Raw genomic sequence first — 22,322 nt, 5'->3', positions numbered from 1 at the left:
TATATATATTTATATAGATATTTATATTATTTATTCTTTTAAGTGAGCTTTTATCAACTAATGGAAAACCTGACAGCAAGGATGAGTAACACCTTGGATAGATTCAATGCAGTGTGGAGGGCATATGACATCTACAGGACCCAAAATCAACCATAACTGGTATCCAGTAGGGATGAGGTTGGAGTTTTGTCCAAACCCAGTTCGCCTGAAGTCACCCAAACCCGCTCAAAACCGACAGTCACCCCTTCCTACTGGCCCAATCTGTGGCAGAAGTTGCAGTGGGGACAGTATAACTGCAGAATGGACAATGAGCCTCTCCACAACTGTTGGGGACAGAAGGGTGGGGTGGCAGTCACAGTTCTGAGCGGGCTAGAGCAAACTGGGTTTGCACAAAGCCCAGGCTCTTCACTGGTATCCAGGCACTTTATGTGACCGCGAGTACCAGATAGATTAAGTGTTGGAATAGAAATGATGGCATGAATGGCATTATTCAATCACTGTAGTGTGTAGTGTGTGCATGCAGAGAGGAAGAAGATGCAAACAGTCTACAGGAGATCATCAGCACTGAGATGCAAATTACAAATTATTAAAATAAGATGAAGTATTCCATTTAACAAAATGAGTTATTTAAGATACACAGTGCTTCTTAAAGTGTGGGTCGCGACCCCATATGGGGTCCCGCAAGTGAACAGGGTCCGATGCTAGGGGAGGGGGGAGACATCGACCAACGCTGGGGGGAAAGAGGGGAGAGACACAGTCCGTCGCTGGGGGTTCTTAAAAGTTTCCTCGGCCAAAAAGGGGTCACCAATGAAGAAAGTTTAAGAAGGCCTGCTTTAGCAAACTAAGTGTCATTCAGTTAGGATGTACATGTACTTTAACATAACTGGTTTCCCAAATTTCTCAAACTGCATCAGAGGTAGGCAACCTTGACACTTCAGCTGTTGTGGAACTGCAAGTCCCATGAGGAATTGTAAGAATGCCTGATTCAGCATCTACAGATGAACTCAGCTTGATCCTCTTTTACTTGATCTACTTCAATCTGTTTGGCAGACCTGTTCCCATGTTCTTTTTGTTTTGGACAGTTTCATTTGGCAACAATACATAAGAAAATGAAATACAGCACTCCGCTTGAGAAGAATACACAGCAATTTAAAAGCCAGATGTGGTCTTTGAGGAGAGCTTATAAACTGCCTGCTTCTAAGTACAGGGCTTGGTATAAACAAAAAGAAACTGCATAGCTCAGAGATGACACGAACTGTGTAGATGGGTTCTGTTGGCGCTTTTATTTGTGGAGTGCTTATGTGTGTGGCCAAGAGTAGAAACGAAGGCCTGGCATCTGTCTAACAGCACTAAAAAAGGTAGCAGATTTAGAAAGTTTACAAGAGAGCCAAGAAGATCATCAATTTATAAAAACATGGAGAAATGCATCAACTAATATATACAGTCCAAGCCAGGGCTCAAAATTTCCACTCGCCTGCTCGTATTTGTCGAGTGAAAATGCAGTGCAGGCAAGTGGAAATTCAGTCAGGCTCAGGTCGCGGGCCGCATACCTGACTCGTGGAGCAGCTGCTCCTGCTGGGCTGTCTCCCTTCCTTTCAGCCGCAGCTCTTCACGGAGCTCCGGCCGACAATTAAGTCATTAATAAAGTCTGCAGCCGACCTTACTAATTCACCACTAGCTCACCAGGGATCTTTCCTGCTTGCCTCCTTCCTGCAGAAAAACAAGCATGTGACCCCCTTCAGTGTTTTACTTTACATTGTGGGGGGCAGGGAATGGGGGGTGTATTACTTTATACGTGGGGGGCAGAGAACAGGGGGAAGTGTATTTTATATGTGGGGAGGGCAGGTAACAGGGGGGGATTATTATGTTATGTAGGGAGGGGGGGGGTATTATTTTATATGTGGGGGCAGGGAGCTTTATGGTAATATTGTTTAAGTTGTTGATATTTATTTTTGTAACTTTATTCTGCATAAAACATGTAACAGTGTAATTTATAAGCTGTAAGAGGGAGTGTTTAGGGGCGGAGTTAAGGTCGGGGCAGGGTAGGGGTTAGGTGAGCAACTGGTGGTGAGTAACTCTTAAGGCCTGGCTAGTAGCTCAGGACTTGAAATTTTGACCCCTGGTCTAAGCCATTGACTGATGTTATGCAGTCCCCTCTATCATGTTATAATACTGGTCCAATTCACAGAACCAACATTGTACAGTTTCTAAATCTGCATTCTATTAAACCATAACCAGCTTTGTTCTAATTTGGCATACATGGTAAGTACTATACCTAGTTACTTTTTGACAAACAGATTATGACAATAGGTGCACGTTTCCAGAGGTGTTACTAAACTATAATATCCCAACAGGGGTCTGCTTATTTGTCACAAAATGCAACAATCCCATTCAGCCCGAGGACTGGGGAGAACATAGACAAAAGACCCCATGGCACTTTAACACCTTTATGACCCTTGTAAAGTACTTTATTTTGTACAATACAGAAAATGTGTATTGCACCTCCAATTGGTTGGCACTGTTCATCTTAAAGTGGCACTAAACTCAGGAGTTAAATCTTAAAAATGCATTCAAAGTACCCTATTAACATAAAAGGTATCTTTTTTGTGTATCACTCAGCTATAGATCCTCAAATCATCCCTGAATTAATGCCAACACTGTCCTTTCTTCTGGAGGGTGGCTACTTTTGTTCCCTATGCTCCCTGTGTGTGTGTGTTGTAAAGTAGCCACTGTTCCAAGCTCACACCCATTATGGACTACAATCTCAATACAACTTGCTAAAATAATTGTCAGATTGTAGTCCATAATGGGAGTGAGCTTGGAACGGTGGCTCCTTTACAACACACACAGGGAGCATAGGGAACAAACGTAGTCACCCTCCAGAAGGACAGTGTCGGCACCAATTCAGAGATTATCTGAGGATCTACAGCTGAGTGATACACAAATAAGATACAAGGTACTTAACTATTAACAAAAATGTAACTCCTAAATTTAGGGTCACTTTAAGTTAATTTTGCAAGTAAACTGATATGCGATTTAAGTCTCTCAACATAGTACTGGTGAAGTACACACACAAAGACTTGTAAAGTTGGCCTGACGACCTATGTGGATGCCTTCAGAAGTACACTCTTTCCTCCAGTAGCTACATGGGTTTATGCATCTCCAAACTGGCCTGGGAAATCTTTGGAATTCATTGGGAAGACTGGGGTGACTTGTTCAGTTTGCATCAGTGTGACTCCTCTCAGTATCAAGCAGCCTAAAAATTAGGGATGCACCAAAACCAAGTACCATACAAGTACAAGTACAGATACTTTGAGCTCAAAGTCTAGACGACTAGAGAAAAATTCAAAAATTAGGAGGCAGCTGTTATTTGTAAGGAGCACACGGATCTCATAGGATTTGTACATCTGTTTTAATGTACCATTTTGTTTTTATAAACATAAAAAGGGATGCACCGATTACATTTTTGCAAGTACTGATACTTGCCCAAGTACTTACAACTAATGATACGTTTATTGCTATGCGACAGTTTTTCTAAAACAATACAAACTAATGATTTCAGGAAAGTGGTGGAGCGCCAGAGCTAGGTTCCAGCTACAACCGCTGCAACCCTGGTAGTTCTCATGAAAATGCCAAGTATCGGTGCATCCCTACTAAAAATGTTAAGTGATCTTTTTCTAAAATTGCCACAGTCTGGCCGTCATGGCTTCAAAGCCGAGTCACTAACCAAAAACAAATGTGCAGACCAGGTAAGCCAGAGTCCCATCAAAAGCAATTGCACTGGCCGGTAACTGAAGCAAGGTGGTCAGAAGGATAAGTAGGCAAGAAGTATTTTCACAAGGAAAGTTCAGAAGTGGCAGACTTCAGATTTCTTTCAGGACAGCTTTAGGCTGTATTCACACCAGCTGCATTGAGGCTGCGCTGGGGATCTAAACTAACTTTTTAACCGTTAAACAGTCTTGTTGGGATGGGTAAATAAAGAGCAATAAAATAACAAAAGGTATCCACTTTGAGAAAAATGTTGTTTCATGCCCTCTATAGCAGTGGTTCTCAACCTGTATAACCTCAGGATCCACATTTTTCTTTGGTCAATAAGTCGCGACCCAAGTCATACTGCAATGGAACGCACAGCATTAGGGTGCCACGCGTTCTAGTGCAGGCGTACAGACTGCGGGTGGGTGTGTGCGCTTGTGGTACCATTCAAATGAATAGCAAGGCAACACACCTCCCGCATCACAATGCATGGTAGATGCGATTGTGCACCGTTAATCGCACGGTACTATATGATTAATGCACTGTACTAGTGTAAATGGGTCCTCAAAAACACTGACATACATGCACAACCCCAGACACATTCTCCCACACACTCCAAAAAATTAAGTAATGCATGTATGGATGGAGCTCTCTCACGACCATAGCCCCATCCCATCTCAAGCTGACGCTCGACCCTGGGCAGCCTATTTTGGATGGCTGCTTGGCGAAAGAATGGACAGTGCTGCGCTAGGGGGAGGCTGAAGAGCATCTCACCTAGAAAAGTGGAAGGCATGCGGCGACCCACTGAAAATGGGGTCGCGACCCACTTTTGGGTCACGACCCACCAGTTGAGAACCAAGGCTCTATAGCATTACTTAAATAACCAAAAGCCAAGAAGTTTGTACACAAAGACAAGCACCAAGATTAAATTAAACACTCCTTCAGAAAAATCACCAAACCCTTGTCGTCTGGTCAATTGACTAAGATGAAAGATTCTGGAGCAAAATTTTCCACAGGAAAGGCAAGCATGTCAGCTCATCTATCAATCTCATTTATCCTTTACAGCATGACTTAAGATTTAGATGCACGTTAAAACTGTTCCGCTTACACCAAATATATTGCTGTACATTTTAATGTAATAGGTTCAAGTCCCAAAGCGCTAATTTAACACCAACCTGAGGCACTCCTAGACATGTGACTCATTTTCAAATTTCAGTGGCCTTAAATGAAAATGACCATCGCTTTTTTTTTATTTTATTTTTTAAAGGATACTTATCCAGCTGTGTGAATTAAACCCGTCAAAGTTTAATTTTCTTGCTTTTAAATAAATTGTTTCTGGTGATCTTACCAGCAAATGTGTATCTACAGACACTTTCTAGGCTGACAATGCTTAGTCTATTCAGTTGAAGTATGGTCACCCATTCCTGCACACTTGATTGGTTGACTGCTTCCAAATCATACTGTGCTAGCACTTTCCGCCATGCTAACCAAGACAAGAGTGCTTCCCTTACTACCCTTGGTCAAACCCACCTGGAGTGGAGAACATGGAATAAGAGGGGCAGAACAGAGTAGCACATGTGCCAAAGTCCAGTCCATAAAAGCTTACTTCTAGAAGGATTAACTGTGAGGTGCTCATGCAAACTGAAGGAAGATCACCGAGGAGCAAAGCTACAAGAGAGTCTGGAGAAACTGACTGGGAAGCAGGAACAATGGAACCCACAATAGGCAGTGTATGGTCCAAGACAGGAGGTGGTTGGCAACCAAGGAGACAAACAGCAGGCAGGGTGTTAAGGCAGAGTCGCGGGCAAGAGGCAAGCTGAGATCACACTGGGAAGTCAGCTGTGTTGACCATTGGTCAGACAAGTCAGTACCGTTTGAATAAACAGACTGGGTCAGAAGCTTGTCGGGTCACAACAGGAAATCAGAGAAAAGACCAGTCCAGGGGCAAGTCAAGCCAGCAACAGGTAAACGGATCACAGGACCAGGTAAGCAGATCACAGGACCAGGTACAGTTTCACATCACAGGGTAACAGCTGAAGACCATCCAGTTCCTCGTGCACATGTAGATGCGCGTGCTGGTGTGATTTAGCTTGGTCACACAAATAGGCAAACGGCTGGAAAGAACCTTTGTCCTGCACATTGGCACATGTGCATGTAGTCTTCTGATGTTGTCCTGACAACATATTCGAAGGTCCATAGCCTGGGCACAGGTTTGCTTAAGTTAAAGTCTGCATTAACTTATATTGCATACATACTGAATATATGCTGTAATCCCGCTTTAAGGGTGAATCTGTCCCACATCAAGCATAAAGCCACTGTTGTAAAACAGTTAGTCTGCACTTGAATACTGCAGATCAGTATTCATAATGAATATACACCACATTACATCAACCTGAACTCTGATCAAATAACAGATGTCGAAGTTGTCAATATACTGAACTGTTGCATATCAAAGCATGCTTTTCTTAGAGCTACAATGTCTGTAATTAGGCTCCAAATAAGGTTAAAAAAAAAAATGTAAAAAAAATAATAAATCCTGTGTTTTTTGGCATATTTTGATTCATATCATATATAGCAGACCTACAAGATTATCTACCTAAAATGTGTTTTCCGGTGTACTGAGTATAACAGAGACCTCTCTTTTTGATGATTATCTACAGTGGCTACAGACTTGAGGCCTTGTTCACACCAAGCACGTTCCAGGAGCAGAGCAGTTACAGACCGGATCAAAACTGCGTCCAATGTATTCCGAATGGTATTTTGGGCTCTAGTTCACACCGCAGCGTTCAGTTCCAGAGCATGTAAAAAATAAAAAACTGCAGCAAGCCCTATTTTACCTGCTCTGGAACGCATGCAAACACCTTAAAAACACATGCAAAGGCCCTGGAACGCACTAAAAGCCCATTCTAAACTAAAAACAAACAAACATTTAACCAAAAACGGCCCAGAACGCATAACAAACGCATCGAAAACGCGGCAAAAACCACTGCACTGCGTGTGCAGAAACTCATGCAGATCTGGTCTGCTTTTGGTGTGAACAAGGCCTAACAGTTGTGTTCTAGCTGAAAGATTTACCTCTTGGCCAGCAGTGTCCTTCTGGACTAGAGACCAGAATAGAAGGAATATCAGTACAAAAAATTAACAAATGTTGCCTTTCTAAAATTCTGGTATGAGGCTATAGCCTCCAATAAAATAAAAAAAATACAAAGTATTTGCTGCAGCACTTCATTAAAAGTGTATCTGTGCTTACAGTTTCCCCTTACCTACTACAAAACCTTACAACTGTTGATCCTGCCAGTAAAAGGTGACCTAATGCAGCTTCCTGTGATAGTGTGGCAATGCTGCTGCACTGAAATTCAGAGCAGAGTTGTCACTCTAATGTAGGCTGTGCCTGCTTGCACTACAGTGGGATGTAAAATTGTAGCAGGGGGCATGGCAGCATTGTCACTGCTTTTTCGTATGCCTGTAGCTTGTCAGTCAGCACCTGGCCACACCTAGTCCAGCCCACTAATTTTTAGATTAACAGAACTGACTAATACTGGAACCCTCCCACTGTGAGCCGCAGTGTCTGAAAGGAGGAGCATGCGAGTAGTTAAGGAGGATTTATTAATTTTCTTTATTAGGCTTGTGCATCACATAGCACTCATTTAGACGGTCATACAGGAGCCTTTAGTTGTACTTTAAAGTAGAACTTTAGCAAGAACTTTTTTTGACAGGTTATAAAGTGTTAAAACGCGACAAGTTGTTCACCATCTTTTATGTCCACGCATTTTCAGTGTGCTCATTGATGCATGAAGCAAGGGGAATTTTCCTCACGGGAGACACCAACTGTGGTTGGTTGGTTGGTGAATTGTTTGGGGAAAAATTTGCTCAGCCGTTCCCCGTCCATCATAAAATGTAGACAAAGCCTATGTTACAGTATTTTGACATCATGTTCCTTCCTGACAGCATATATAATCTAACAGATATAGAACAGATTACAGTTTCTATTTATCTTTTACAATCCACTGAAATTTGCAGGACTGGTTTTACACTTTATCCTGTTGACATCACTAACAGTAAACACGAGAACATTCTATCTAATGAGAAAAACGAATGTACATTTACCTGCGCAATCTCCAGGGTACTCTTCATTCTCAACGTTCTGTGTGCCCTCAGCCGGTTTTGCAGCCATAATTGTGTCACTAAGGAAGAAAGCAGAAAAGTTACTCTTAAAATTATTTATTTTTTCCCCACATATGCCTTACAATTGGTGAAAAGACTGATCAATGATATTCCACAAACTACACATGACGTTTCATCTGGACACTGCCCATTTGGATGTTATGTAGGGTTGTGCTCTGGTGCTCAGTGCTTAAAATACCATACTGCTCAATTACTAACTTTACATTTAACATTTGTTGAAAGTTTTAATGCTTGTATACTATATATATATATATATTTTTTTTTTTTAAGGGAGTATAAAAAATACATTTAAAAAAATAAAATGCAATTTAGTCTGAAAACTTTTTTTTTTAATCTGAAAAAGGCATCCCATATGGCACTCGTGCAATAAATGTTCGGGCTTTTTAAAGTGGCTAAGGACATTTAAGTTTTTATATATTACATAAGCTCAGGCCCGGCACTACCGCAAGGCAAGTCAAGCGGCCGCCTGAGGGCGCTGCAGGGTAAGGGCGGAAAAAACAGGGCATTTTGACAAGTACTTGTACTTGTCAAAATGCCCCAATGCTTGTGCTATTTTTTTTTTTTCACATACCTTCGGTGCGGGATCTCGATACGCGCGGCACCTCTGGCAGTCGCCGGCCAGCTAAATTAGGACTGGAGCTCCGGCCAGCCAACTGGAGCTCCTCCCACCAGACCAGCGCTGACTCGCCGCTGCTCTCCAGCACAGCACGCCGCTGACTACAACCTCACCAGCGAGGAACCTTCATTGAGCAGTATGAACTAATTATTATTAGCAGGTGATAATTGTAATCAATACACTGCCGGCAATAGATTCACAATGATCCCCTGCTAATATTAATGGGTTAAATGATCCGTAATACAACTACATGTTATGTACTATGGATCATTAAACCCATTCATGTTAGCCGAGGATAATTGTAAATCTATTGTCTGCAGTGTATACTCTATATGTAGTACATAGTACATGTACCTTACACACGTCCACTGCACTACAGCAATAGATTTACAATTATCCCCTGCCAACATGGATAGGTTAAAAGATCCATAGTACATAACATGTAGTTGTATTACGGATCATTTAACCCATTCATGTTAGCAGGGGATAATTGTAACTCTATTACTGCAGTGTAGTGGGCGTGTGTGCTGTATATGTACTATGGATCATGATTTAACCTATTCATGTTAGCAGGGCAGAATTGTGAGCGCCTCCCACATGCTGAGCACCGAGACGCGATGCAGCGATTCTGCCCAGCGATGACTACAAGAGGCACCGCGTGAGGCTACAGGGATCAGAGTGAAACTGAGTGGAGGGAAGCTGGGACGGGGCTGGCTGTAAATGGGGGGAAATGCACCTTCGCCTGTGTAGGCAAAAATCCTTGCACCGGCCCTGCATAAGCTAATCTCTGTAGCTTCCGGCACTGTGGAGTCATTCGCTCAGGCAGCTCAGCTCACCCTGCTCCCCCCCATCTGTGACTCAGCAGCCTTCAGAGGGAGTGAAAAGCTGAGAGAATGGACTTAGACTTCGGCACTTAATTGCTTCACTGTGCATAGAACTGTGAAGGTCAGTGAGGACTTTTTTTAAAGCGCATTTACTGCATGTTAACAATGTAAATATTTGAATGTCCATAGCCTGGCAACAAATTCACTCCATGTAAAAGAAACATACTTTGATTGTCGCTCTACGACAAATAAAACAAATCCTATGTACTCATTAACAGTGCTGTACACAATTTTTTTGACTTCCGATTTCCCAATAAATGCTAGCCTAATGCCAGAAGTGGTTTAAAGAATACACAGCCTTAATATTTATTTGTTACAGGTGTTTATATAGCACCAACAATTTATGCAGAACTTTACGTACTGCGCATGCACATCAGTCCCTGCCCTCAAGGAGCTTACAATCTAAGGTCCCCATCTCACATGCACACTGGGCCAATTTAGACAGGAGCCAATTAACCTTTCAGCAGGTCTTGAGTGTGGAAGGAAACCAGAATACCCAGAGGAAACCCAGGGAGAACATGCAAACACTCCTTAGATGGTGTCCTGTCTGGAATTAGAACTGGGGAAAACCAAAGTACCCAGAGTAAACCCCCAGCGTTGCAAGGCAGACGTGCCAATGACTAATAAAAAGACGTATTTAAAACCGTATGCAATAAAAAGATATAAACTCTGAATGAGCAAGCGGTACATAATCAGATCCTTCAGCAGGGCTTTGTGACTTTCCTCATTCTGAAAGTATTAAAATAATGTGTTAAGGCTAAACAAGGCATCAGGTTATAAAATGACCCCAGTTATAGTCAAGCCAAGCAGAGAGTTCAGACTATGTTGGCCAGCTTTAACTATGAATGAGCAAATCTCAAGAAATAGATTGAGCAGTCTGACACTTGATCTGGCCGTGCTGCCTATCAGTTTATTATATGCGTGTGAGACGATACGCATCTCTTGTGAAATTGAGGATTGCGAACAAAACAAAGGATTGTTTTGACAAGTGACATTTTTTAAGAGTTATGTAAAAGACTACTACACATAATCCGCTCACAGAATCCCAGTTCATGTCAGGTTAGTGCAGGACTGTCTGCATTTTGTTTTTCACAACTCCTGAAAATATCCCCTCTAAATTTCCTCTTGTAAAAAAAAAAAAAAAAAAAAACACCCACACATGAAAACAATGAGAAGTTCCTTGTTCTATACAATAAACACGCTGTAGGAAAAAAAGTACCTTCCATTTTGGTGTCAGACATACTGTAATTGTGGAACTTTTGTAAGGTTACATTAATATACCAAATCTACAAAAGGAGAACTCAGTCAGGATTGACCATGCACCAGTGACCGTCTATACAGTAATATCAGGCTGCACAAATTTAAAAAGGTTAATTTTCTAAGTGGTAGCTTCAGCAGAACCTACAATAATTGTTGCAAATTCCCTCATACAGGCTGATGCTTATCATACTGATAGGGGAAGGATCCATATGTAAAAGTTGACATTTCAGTATCTTTACCAAGCTGTATGAAGACACAGCCTATAGGAATACCTTTTATTGTTAAAAAGCAAACCCCCATTGCACATTAAACATATAACATATCACCGCAAAAGTCAGTGTGAGCTATAGTTCTGGGGCCATCAATTACTGTTAACACTAAATTGATGAGCAGTAACAGCTTTTAAAGCACCACCAGGGCCGTCTTTAAGGTGGGGCAAAAGGGTAGTTGCCCCGGGCCCAGTCATTGTTGTGGGGCCCTAGCGTAAGGCTGCACCGGCCCTGTACATCCATAAATTTAGTGCTGATGCTGCATCTGCACTGGTCGCCTCCGCTGCACCGTCCCATCCCAAATGCTAGTGAGCAGCAGCCTCTCCTCCCTACAAGCATCTGTAATCTGATGTCACCTCCCGCACAGTCTGTGGAGGAGGATTGATTGTTCCCAGCACAGTGCCGCATAGAGTCCCGGTCTCTCCTCCATGGCTGCTGATTTGGGCCTCTATCGTGGGAAAGATTAAAGAGGGTGGGGTGTGGTATTGCGACTGGGTGATGTGATATCAGCAGTGATGTCATATGACAACAGCGGAGGGACTCAGGGTGGGATGTCATCACCATAATCAACAAGGTGTCACCATTACCACTCTTACATCATAGTGGGTGTCTGTGGATGTTCCATAGGGACATGGATGTGACACTGCAGCTGTCACATGTCGGCTCTATTGATCAAGAACTGAGCTATCACATACTGCTGATCATTCAGTTCCTGATGTTTGCGTAAGGGGCAGGGTGTAGCAGGGGTTTGACAGGTAGGGCTATGGAGGGAGGGGCCCAATTAAATATTTGCCCGGGGCCCAATTGATATTAAAGACGGCCCTGAGCACCACGTATGGGCAAATTTGGGGATGGTAGTTTGTGATTTCATAGACTCATGCAATTTTAAGGCTTGACATATTTGGTATCCATTTACCTGACGTGACTCGTCTTTAATTATAAATAACCTTTTTTTTTTTTGGTAAAATATAAAACGTTTCATAACAAACGTAGGGAAAACTTTCTTTCAAACATTTCAGTACTTTTTTCTTTATATAGTAAAAAATAAAAATCCAGTGGTGATTAAATATCACCAAAAGAAAGCTCTATGTCCCCCAAAAAAAATTATATTAAAAAAAAAAAAAAAAGTCAGTACAGCATTGCACCACTGAATAAATGACTGATCAATAAGGTCACCCGGGATTACATTACTGCAGTTGGGGAATCTGTCGGGAGTGCAGAATGTAAAACACTGGCAGCAATGGGTCCACATGATTGAGGACTACACGGCTGGACACCGATTGACATGGATTGCGTTGCTGGTTCCCATAATAGAAGTGGATTTACTTCAGGGGACATTAATAAAATGTATTTTTAGGGGCCCGTTTTATTTCAGTTAAAAGACTAATACACCTCTGTGCTCTTTCGTTTGCACTGCATTATGGTTACAAAGTATTATGCCCAGCAAAATCCTGCATTAGTTCTCTGGGCTGCGAACAGGTGGCATCCTCCTTGAACCCATGGTAGACCCAAGCCCAGACCACATCCATGTGAATTTTTGTACGGTCAGAGAAAATTTACTTCCTCAGACACTGAGTGAAAAATCTCTGAAGCAAAAAGAAAATCCCCTCAATAGTTGTCACAGAAAAAGTTGTCCCCAATAGAAAATGTATCCTAACCTACTGTACCAACTCTAGAATTTTGGATTTCATATCAACCATCTAAAAACTTGACTCAATGATTACCAAGAAAAGATAAATCTCTCCAGCGAGATACAAACATCCATAATGACCAATATACTTTGGCCACCTTGGTTAAAAAAAAAAAAAAAAAAAAAGGGACCTGCATGTCCCTGAAACAAAGTCTATTTACATGGAAACACCAGTAAAATCGTGTAACCGATTTCGGTGTGTTAGCCTTTTCTCCATATTACCAATCAAAATTAGACATAGGTTTTAAAACTGCCTTACTGCCTTTGGTGGCGGTTTGGTGAATATCAGATTTACTGCTTTATAAATATGCTTTTGTTTCACAAGATTCATGCATTTTCCAATTGGATTCCATTGTAAAATTCATAAATCCTGGGTAAGAGTTGTGTAAAAACATTTTAAAAAATAGACCCCTTAGTATTTCTGAAGGGTGTATGCTTCAGTACAACCCTTTAGGCCTGGTTCACACCTGGGCGTTTTACAGCGCGTTCCTACGTGCTGTAAAACGCTCAACATGTGAAAACCAATGATTGCCTATGGGCATGGTTCCCACCTGGGCGTTTTGCAGCGCGAAGGAACGCGCTGCAAAACGCCCTATGCCCAAAGAAGTACAGGAGCTTCTTTGGAGCGTATTTGCCGTGCTTATCCATTAGGATACAGCCGGATAGCCCTCGGAAACACACGCTTGTTGCGCGTCTTTTACCACAAGTCACGGTGCAAACGCGCATATTCCATACGCCTAGGTGTGAACCCAGCCTTAAAGCAAGCAGGCCATACCATCAGCTAATGTTAATATTTCCAAAAAAAAGAAACCATATGGTCCTCTACACACATTCTATAACTGTGGTACCCCCTTCCCTTTTCTCGTTTGAAATTTGTTTATGGGTAATATATGTTCCTTAGTTATAGCGAAGGCCTGCAGTGTTTTACACAAATGTTTCTCAGCCACCTCAGTGTGTGCTAGTAGTAATGCAGACCAGCTGGCTGGAATGAATTGTTTTTTTAAAATGTAACAGGAGGAAATACCTTTGGTGCATGGGGTGACATTCAGCCAGTAATTACATAAGAAGAAAAAAAAAAAAAATGAAGAAAAACATTACGACCAGCGACTATTTACGCACCAGTCAAAAGGAGGTCTTGTTACACTGACACAGCTAACATAGTGTTAGTGTTAGTCTAAATAGTGTTAAAAAAAAAAAAAAAAACGATACTATAAAAGCAACAATAGCAATAGAAGGTGACCCAATTTAAAAAAAAACATCCAAAAGACCTTGCAGATGTACTGCACATTAACAAGAGACCATTGTCCTTATAAGAGCATCAAGTAAAAGGGATTCAAACACTGTTTTAGCTTTGTCATTGGTCATTATCACATGATTCATTATTAGATCATGGATCTCAAGGATTTGTAGAGATGAGCCATCTCTACATTTGCTGATATTACTGGCATATCTCTCAAAAGGAAAAGAACCCTATAAGCTCTTTCTAACTGAGCATTTAAAATAAATCTCTAGCCACAACTCTCATCTCTGCTTTAAGGGGGACAGTAATCGTGGTTTAGTTTGAAAAGGGATGGTGGCTCAGTGGTTTGTGTTCCCTAGCAGCACTGAGGACATGGTTTGGCTCCCCCACATAAAACTTGTGTTCCCCTGTGTTTGCATGGCTTTACCAAAAAGGTGGTCTAACTTACACAGTTTAAAAACAAACACCCTATTAGGTTAAAGAGCATCTATGGTAAAAAGCTAAAAAAAAAATATATGATAATAATAAATCGTTTCTTCAAACTAAAGTCTGTAAACTTACTTATTGAAGATGCCCATAGGATGTACTTCCTCAATTCAGTGACACAATTTCACGCCAAGCTTCCACTCTAACCAAGTCTGCTGTCTTAACTTCAGCAAAGCTCATGTATAGTTTACAAATTACGGTTATACACACTGAAGCCCATGTGAACAAAGGCCTGAATCACTGATCTAAAAAGAGTATGCAGAGGAGCTTTGGCTGCATGCTTGATCAAGCCAATAATTCAGAAGTATTCAAGTCAGATTAAACAAGACAACCAGGAAACTATAATTTCCAGGAAGCATGATATCTTAGCATATGTATTCTTCCCATACAGCACTGTGAAGTTCCCCTAATGGATTTCTTCTGCATGCTTCTCTCATGTCTAGATACTTCAAGAATTGCTAATGACATCAATTGCGTAGAACCCAGCTCTGAAAGGCTGAAGCAGTAAGGAGGAAGAAATCACATTAGGAAGTTGACGCTGAATGTACATTGTGGGACTTCATGGGTAAGTCAGAATTATTGTATGACCAGTAGCAAAAAATAAAGGACTGTTCATTTTAAAAACTTTTCTATTAATAAAGGCTTCAAGATAAATGTCAAAGTAAAGCAGTAATAAATTGATGAAAACTATTAGTTCCACTGACCAGAAAAGGTTAAAACATGTCAGCTGTGAGTTCTCTCGTGTGTTGGCTACCTGGCTCAGAAACTCTTCACAGAAATAATGAGGAGTTTCACTTCATCCTACACTGGGATGCTGGCCAAAGACAGGTCAATTTTTCTATTGAAAACAAGCAATATATTTGACTGTTCTCTGAAGGCCGCTCATAATGACAATGATGCACTGCTTAGGACTCAATTATTATTCATTGGTTTTTTTTTTATTCAAACAATACTTTCCATATCCCCGGATGATCCACAGGGAGACCAAATTAAGAAAAAAAAAAAAACCCCACCACCAAAACACACACACCATATTTTCAATGTCTTAACATATGCCTTTCATCCCGAGTAACTATATAAGCCTATGGATTGAACAGTGGAGAAACACAACCATTGTACAAGATACAAAAAACTCCCCCCCCCCAAAAACAAAAAAAAACATTTAAAGCTTAACTCTAGGTATAAATATTTATGCATACTTAAAATTGGTCCAGGTTGGGCCAATGTAAGTATACATATTTTACATTCAGTATGGCCATGGGGTTCCTATAAAACAATAAAAGTAGCCAGAGCTACTATAGTACTTTACCATAATCTTCTAGCCATTTGTACTAGCGGTGATGTCATGGGTCCTTAGACCACCAGAGCACAGGGGAGAGTATGCTGCAGGGACAGGTCTAGCAGACAGGCAGGTCTGAGAATCAGGAAATTATAGCTTCTTTATTTTTGTCCCTACACCAAAACGAGCACTTAATCCTTGAAGTGTGGGGATAGCCCCACGGCAAGGGTTAATAAAAAAAAAAGTTCCTCTTTAAATAGCCTGCTTGGCTGCCCAATGTTGCAAGCAGATATAGGCCCAATTCAAAATACATGCACTGCAAAACCAGAGTGTATAAAAAAAAAAAAACACACAACATCCCTCCTACAAACCAGAACGCCAAATCTATGACCGTTTAAACCTTGTTGCTTTTGAAGGATACGAGAAAACTCGATACTCTTTGCAGTAAACTTGTTAATCATTTTACAAGATAAAACAGCTGGTCATTCAGAAGACAAGCTTCTAACTACAGGAAACACTCAGGAAGTTTGCGACACAGCAGGCAACCTTCATCCATGTGGATGGAACAGCAAAAGACAGTTCAATGCAGATATTTATCACTTCCCTCCCTGCCACCCGTTCCATGTCCATAAAAAGCTCATAAGAATGTTGGTTGTGCTCGCCCAACAGGAACTCGTAACCTCAAGTGTAATGGTAAATAATCCAGTAGTGTATACATTCTTACAACTTAGTGTAAATTTTATCATGAAGGCATGCCTGAGGATTCTATAACCTTTTCTGCTACGGGACATAAATTCCAGAGTGCCTATGCAGACAACAGTTCGGACCTCTGATGCTCTTATATCATTGTGCATTGTACCACTTAACCAAAGTCGGTCTCCATCAGAAATAAATGAGGCAATTATTATTATTCTTCAGGATTTATATAGCGCCAACAGTTTGTGCAGCGCTTTACAATATAAGGAAGACATTACAATCACAATACAATTCAAGACAAGATGGTAAGGAGGACACTGCCCCTGGGGGCTTGCAATCTAAAAAAGGTATGCTAAACCCGGGAACACAGCTTATGGTCTCATGTCACCAATGCTGCAACCTCCAACAAGCTTGTCACTTTTCTTATGACATCACAAAAACGTACACCATTTTAGGGCTGTGCCTGAGGTAAAAGTAGGAGGCACAGAGGAGGGACAATTCATCCCTGAAACCAACAGCCCACATTTGGCTTCCCCTTATCCCCAACAGATCCCAGTTATCCTTTTGAACCAATGCAATATGTTAAGTAGCCACCACTCCATACTTGCTCCCATGATTACAATTTAGTCAGTCACTAGAGCGAGCTTGGAGCGGTGGCTACTTTACAACACACAGAGGAACAATAAGTAGCCACCCTCTGGAATGACAGTGTCCGCACCAATTCAGAGATGATTTAAGGAACAGGCGAGTGATACACAAATAAGATACCTTTTTGTTAAGATTTAAACCCCCGAGTTCAGTGTCACTTTAATTTCTTACATTGGTAGTTACACCTGGAACAGTTTACAGCTCTTTACTATAACCAGTGGAGCACTACAATTTATGGCCACACAATACTAAATATACATTGCAGCACTTAAAGCAGACCTTTACACATCTTTAAAACAAGATCACCTTTAGAGGTGTTTAGTAATGACAATCTACAAACGCATACTTCCAGATAATTGCAGGCTTTGTATACCTTATTTCTCTTTTCTTCTCCACACAATAGTGGCCATGTTTACTAAAGGGCAGATTACTAGCTCTCCTTTTTAACTTCCTGGATTTCTGACACATGTGACTAGATAAGCGACTAGGACACATGTCTAGCTAAACATATTTTGCTATAGAAATAGTCTCCATTTATATAAATGGCCTCAGAATATAAAATTGTGGTAAACTTGGTTTTAAAGCAGATGTGTAGGCAATATATTAGACAGTCTCAGAAAACACCCTGGTAACATTATGACTTGATTGTGAAATAAGCAACAATACAAGTAAAAAAAAACAAAACAGCAATGTTTAAAAAGCCAGCCAGACCTTTCTGCCAGCATTAAAATGTGCCCCCTGGTAGCTTCATAAATAAGCAGTCAATTCCAGGACAAGTAAAACTGGCCACATTTCCTGGCTCAAGCTCCCTTTTCTGGAAAGAAACATACCACTGCATAACAGAGTAACATTACTACGTTCCACTATTTGCAGGGGAAATATATATTTTTTTAAAAAGTGTGTTGTACATCCATGGTGTGTGTGTGTGTGTGTGTGTGTGTGTGTGTGTGTGTGTGTGTGTGTAAAGCATAGGTAGGAGCTTGCAAAGGAAAGCATAAAATATTGAACAATTACACAGCAAACAGTTCATAAGAACATCATTTTATTAAAATTTTTTTAAAATTAGATTTTATGCTCTAAAAACAATATAAAACAAGAAGAAAAAAAAAGCGTTCAGGTTCATTAAAAAAAAAAAAAATAAAAAAAAAAAAAAAAAAAAAAAAAAAAAAACACAAAACTTAAAAAACGGTCATATTTATGGAGAGAGCTTGAAAGACAGAGTTATAAAAGTGACAGCATATACTATCCTGTTATAACATTATATATTGTAATAGGACTACATACTAGAGTTGTTTAACATAATACAATCAAAGCTTACTTGAAACAATATCTTATGTAGAGTTCTGCCATCCCATCACTTTCAACAACTTCCTGGACTCCCAGTGCCCTTTTGCATCTCTTTACCTTATATTTGATGTGATGCAATCTTTATTTCTCAAGAATACATTGCCCACCATGCATTGCTTCCAGCAAGCAGTGATGTTGTGACATTGTGGAAAGTTCAAGCAAAACAAATGGCAAATGCACTCTTCAATTCGTCACCAGCTTAACAGTAAGGTGCACACGGAATGGGCTTTAAACAGTAAAATAGCAAAAAGTTTTCCTGGCACACTCACAAGCATGTAAAAAAACTTGTCTCACACTAAGGTTAAAAACAGAGGTTTTAGATACACGTCTTCTGCAGAAAATGTGAAAGGCGCACAGCCGCGCCAAGGCAGCTCTTGTAGTGCGGTCCTAACTCTAAACCATCAGAGCCTCCATCTTGGAGCACATGGGGCAGAAGATAAAATTGGGTGCAGGTTTGTCAGGATGATTTGGTGCAGTGACGCATGGGAGGTCTCAGCTGCCGTTGTGATGTTCGGGGTCCCTTGTGCGTCCATGTGCCTTTAAAGGAGGTTGGGCTTCCTCCTGACAAACCTGCACCCAATGTTATCTTTTGCCCCATGTGCTCCAAGATGGAGGCTCTGATGGTTTAGAGTTAGGACCGCACTACAAGAGCTGCCTTGGCGCGGCTGTGCGCCTTTCACATTTTCTGCAGAAGACGGGTATCTAAACCTCTGTTTTTAACCTTAGCGGTGAGACAAGTTTTTTGCCTGCTGGCTGGTGAGTGCGCTGGGAAACATTTTGCTATTGTGGAAAGTTCAGACTCAGAGTTGTAGTTCAGAGGGCAGGCTTAAAGTGGTGACACAAGGGAGTTCATATTCACGGGGCTGAATGGAATTGTGTCACTGCATTGAGGAAGTACATCCTTTGGGCATCTTTGAAAAGGAAGTTTACAAACTTCCAGATCAATATGGTTCAAGTGAGACAGAAATAATTGAAATTCAATATATATTTGTGTAGTTTTTGACCATAGATACCCTTTAACTGCTTGAAGACCAGGTGTTGTATGAATCCTTATGTATTTCTGTATTCCCTCATACCTTAGGCCTGGTTCACACCTAGGAGTTTGAGCAGTTGGAAAACACAAGAAACCCCCTCATTTTCAATGGCCCCTGTTCACACCTGAGCAGAAAAATACCAACAGGAAAAAGCCAACCCGAAAAAGGTACAGGAGCTTCTTTGGGCAGTTAAAAGCGCATTTTTGTCCCCATAGACGTCAGTATGAAATGCCCAAAAACATGCGGCAGAAGCATGTTGCACATTTTCAGGGGCGTTTTTTTACGTGTTTAAACACGCTTTCTTCCATTGCCCACAATGGTTCATGAACTGCCAGTCAAAACGCATGTCTTCATGTACACACGGACGCTCCCGCACAAAACCGTTGCTGCCTAGGTGCGAATCAGGCCTTGAAATCTGGCAGCAGGAAGGGCAGCACTAGAGGCTAGTTAACATGCTGGATGCATCGTCCTGTCCAGTTGTCTTTTGCTAAACCACTCCGATCTACCGACTGTCCCATCTCCAAAACATGGCTAATTGTTCCAAGAAAAATAAAAATAATAAAATAAATATTGGAGGGCTAATTAGACTCCTCCTAACACAGGCTAGTTTTGAATTTCTGACATGATAAAACAGTTTTTCTGCGCTTACGAACAGACGAAAATGTGTTTAAATCTGTATATTAACAGACTAAAAAGGAGAAAAGAGAAGTTCATTGTCCTTTCTCTAAAACTCCACTTTCACACTCTGCTGCAGTAGGCAGATTATCTGCTTCAAAATATATTCCACCTGAAGCACCATCCTCCCACATTTTTGGTAGATTTTATAAACCACCTACAGGCATCTTCCATTCATGAAGGAATGTTTACATATTTTCACTTGGGCAGAAATGAATCTCTAGCCTATCCCAAAAGACCACAAGTGGATCTGTTCCAAATTATCAGGCTGCAGATGTTTCCTGCCAACATTTTTTTGGTTAATAATGCTCTCAGTCTATACTGGTAAGAGAGTTTTACCTTATTTAAAATGCTCCATCCCTATCTATTTATATTCATCAGCTCAATATCAGCGCCAACAACTACAATAGTGCAGGAGAGCAAAGTGCTTGAGTATATCTGCAAGCTTGCAAAACAACATCTTATTTGCAGCAGACATGGAATAGCCTGGTCTCTGCCAGCATATCAACAAGGATAAATGGTAGAGGCTGTCAACAGGCTCGGGAAATGAGAGGCTGTGACATCCGAGGCCACAAAGGAAAGGTTTTCCAAGTAAAAGCTGAAATAATGATCTTATTTGGTATAAAACTGGAGACATTGACCGATAGGGTGATTTTTAGTCATGGTCCCATTTCTATTAGGCCCTTCCCATCTTTCATAATCAGAAATCCTACCTACACAATCATGCACATTTCCACAAACACACCTGCTCCATGTGTGGGGAGTTGCGGTTCATTGTGAATGGCATGCCAACACATAGTACAGCAGAGCACAATGCACTGCAGCACACCACAAAAGCAGATGTGTCAATAGGGTCATGTACGTTCTATCATCCGTTAGATGGCTCATTGGCAGCCCATTTATAATGAATCGGTTTCCTCGACCCAACATACAGAGTTGTGTCGAAGAAACCAGAGTAACAGTGAATGGGCCCCTTAACATTTTAAATAAACTGCACCATGTGAAGAAATGCAATGTGTTTTCAGTGTTTATGAAAGAAGTATTTCAAATTGGAGTAGCAGACAAAGTTTATACAAGAATAAATGAAAAGTTTAGCTTTGCGCTGATCTCATTAAAACAAATAGGATACTCAAAATTGTAAAACAAGGGGTCTCATGACTTCCTAGAGAGACATCCCAACCTGCTAAAACTCATTTCAGGGAGGTTTCCCCTCCCCATCCCCTGCACCCACGGATAGGATGGGTGGCAGATAGCAGGGCGAAGCATTGGCTCCTCTGCTATAAGCTGGGACTTTTTTGTATTCTAGCAGCAGCCACCTTCAAAATAAAAAAAAATAAAATAAAAATACCCCAAAAACACACACACGGATCCCAGAAAGGTTTACTCAACTAGGTAGAGCAGAGTAAACCTTTACGGGATAAAATGTTTCTCTCGCAGGCTTCAGGGAGCAGTTATCTTATAGCGGCAGCAGACTCCCGGGAGAGTTGGGATGTCTGCCTAGAACAGTATCAAAATGGAAACTTTACAGCAGCGTTATTGCAAGCCTTTTGATGGGCCCCTTGCGTTTCTGGCCTTGGAACAAATGCCCTTTTGGATGATTTTATTAAGCCCTGGAACAAAACCCAAAACAATTTCTGCAAATAGTCGAATCGAGGTTTGGGGAGGAGCCAGGAACACCTACACAATGGGCAGATTTTTTAATCTTGGGTTTCATGAGTGTTTGCACGAGATCACAAAATCATGGATAAACTGCCGTAGGTCATACCACAAATAGGGTAACTGAAGCGGATTTATGACCACTAGAATAAAAGGAAAATGCAGTTAATATCCAGAGTCACCAAACTTATCTTCTCACTCTCTAGTACAGGTGACAGAATAACCGAAAACCTTAGTGGTTCTTATAGACAATGGACCTGTGTTTACAATTTTTCCCTACATTTCACAAAGGAGCCTCAAGGACTACAATAATAACCTTTATATCCAGGGAAAGCCATGGAATTGTCACAGTAAAAGCGAATAGATTCCCATTACTATGCATTGTTCAAAGCATGAAAAGACTGTAGGTGAAATTACGATCCTAGAAGCCTCTGATCAACTATGATAAATCTCTATAGGATATACTCTTAATTAAAAATTACACATGTTGACTTCCTATATGCACCAGATGACTGTACTGCGTTTCAGTTTTTAGTAATGAGTTTGTTTTTAGTAATCATATGATGTGGTAGGGATAGTGAAATGACAAAAACACACACAATTT

General features: G+C 41.0%; 1 protein-coding gene across 1 annotated transcript in view; it reads right to left on the bottom strand.

Annotated features, from left to right (window-relative positions):
- KIAA1210 (KIAA1210 ortholog) overlaps window positions 1-22,322 on the bottom strand; it is a 57,216-nt gene that overhangs the window by 33,992 nt on the left and 902 nt on the right. The window contains exon 2 of the mRNA XM_018570037.1: window positions 7,861-7,937. Coding sequence (XP_018425539.1) covers window positions 7,861-7,937 — 77 coding nt within the window. The remainder of the gene's footprint in view (window positions 1-7,860; window positions 7,938-22,322) is intronic.

Source organism: Nanorana parkeri, unplaced genomic scaffold (assembly GCF_000935625.1).
Source record: "Nanorana parkeri isolate BGI_ZX_2015 unplaced genomic scaffold, ASM93562v1 scaffold1445, whole genome shotgun sequence".
Classification (NCBI taxonomy): domain Eukaryota; kingdom Metazoa; phylum Chordata; class Amphibia; order Anura; family Dicroglossidae; genus Nanorana; species Nanorana parkeri.
Note: the sequence above shows the minus strand (reverse complement) of the source record. Positions and strands in the feature narration are given on the sequence as shown.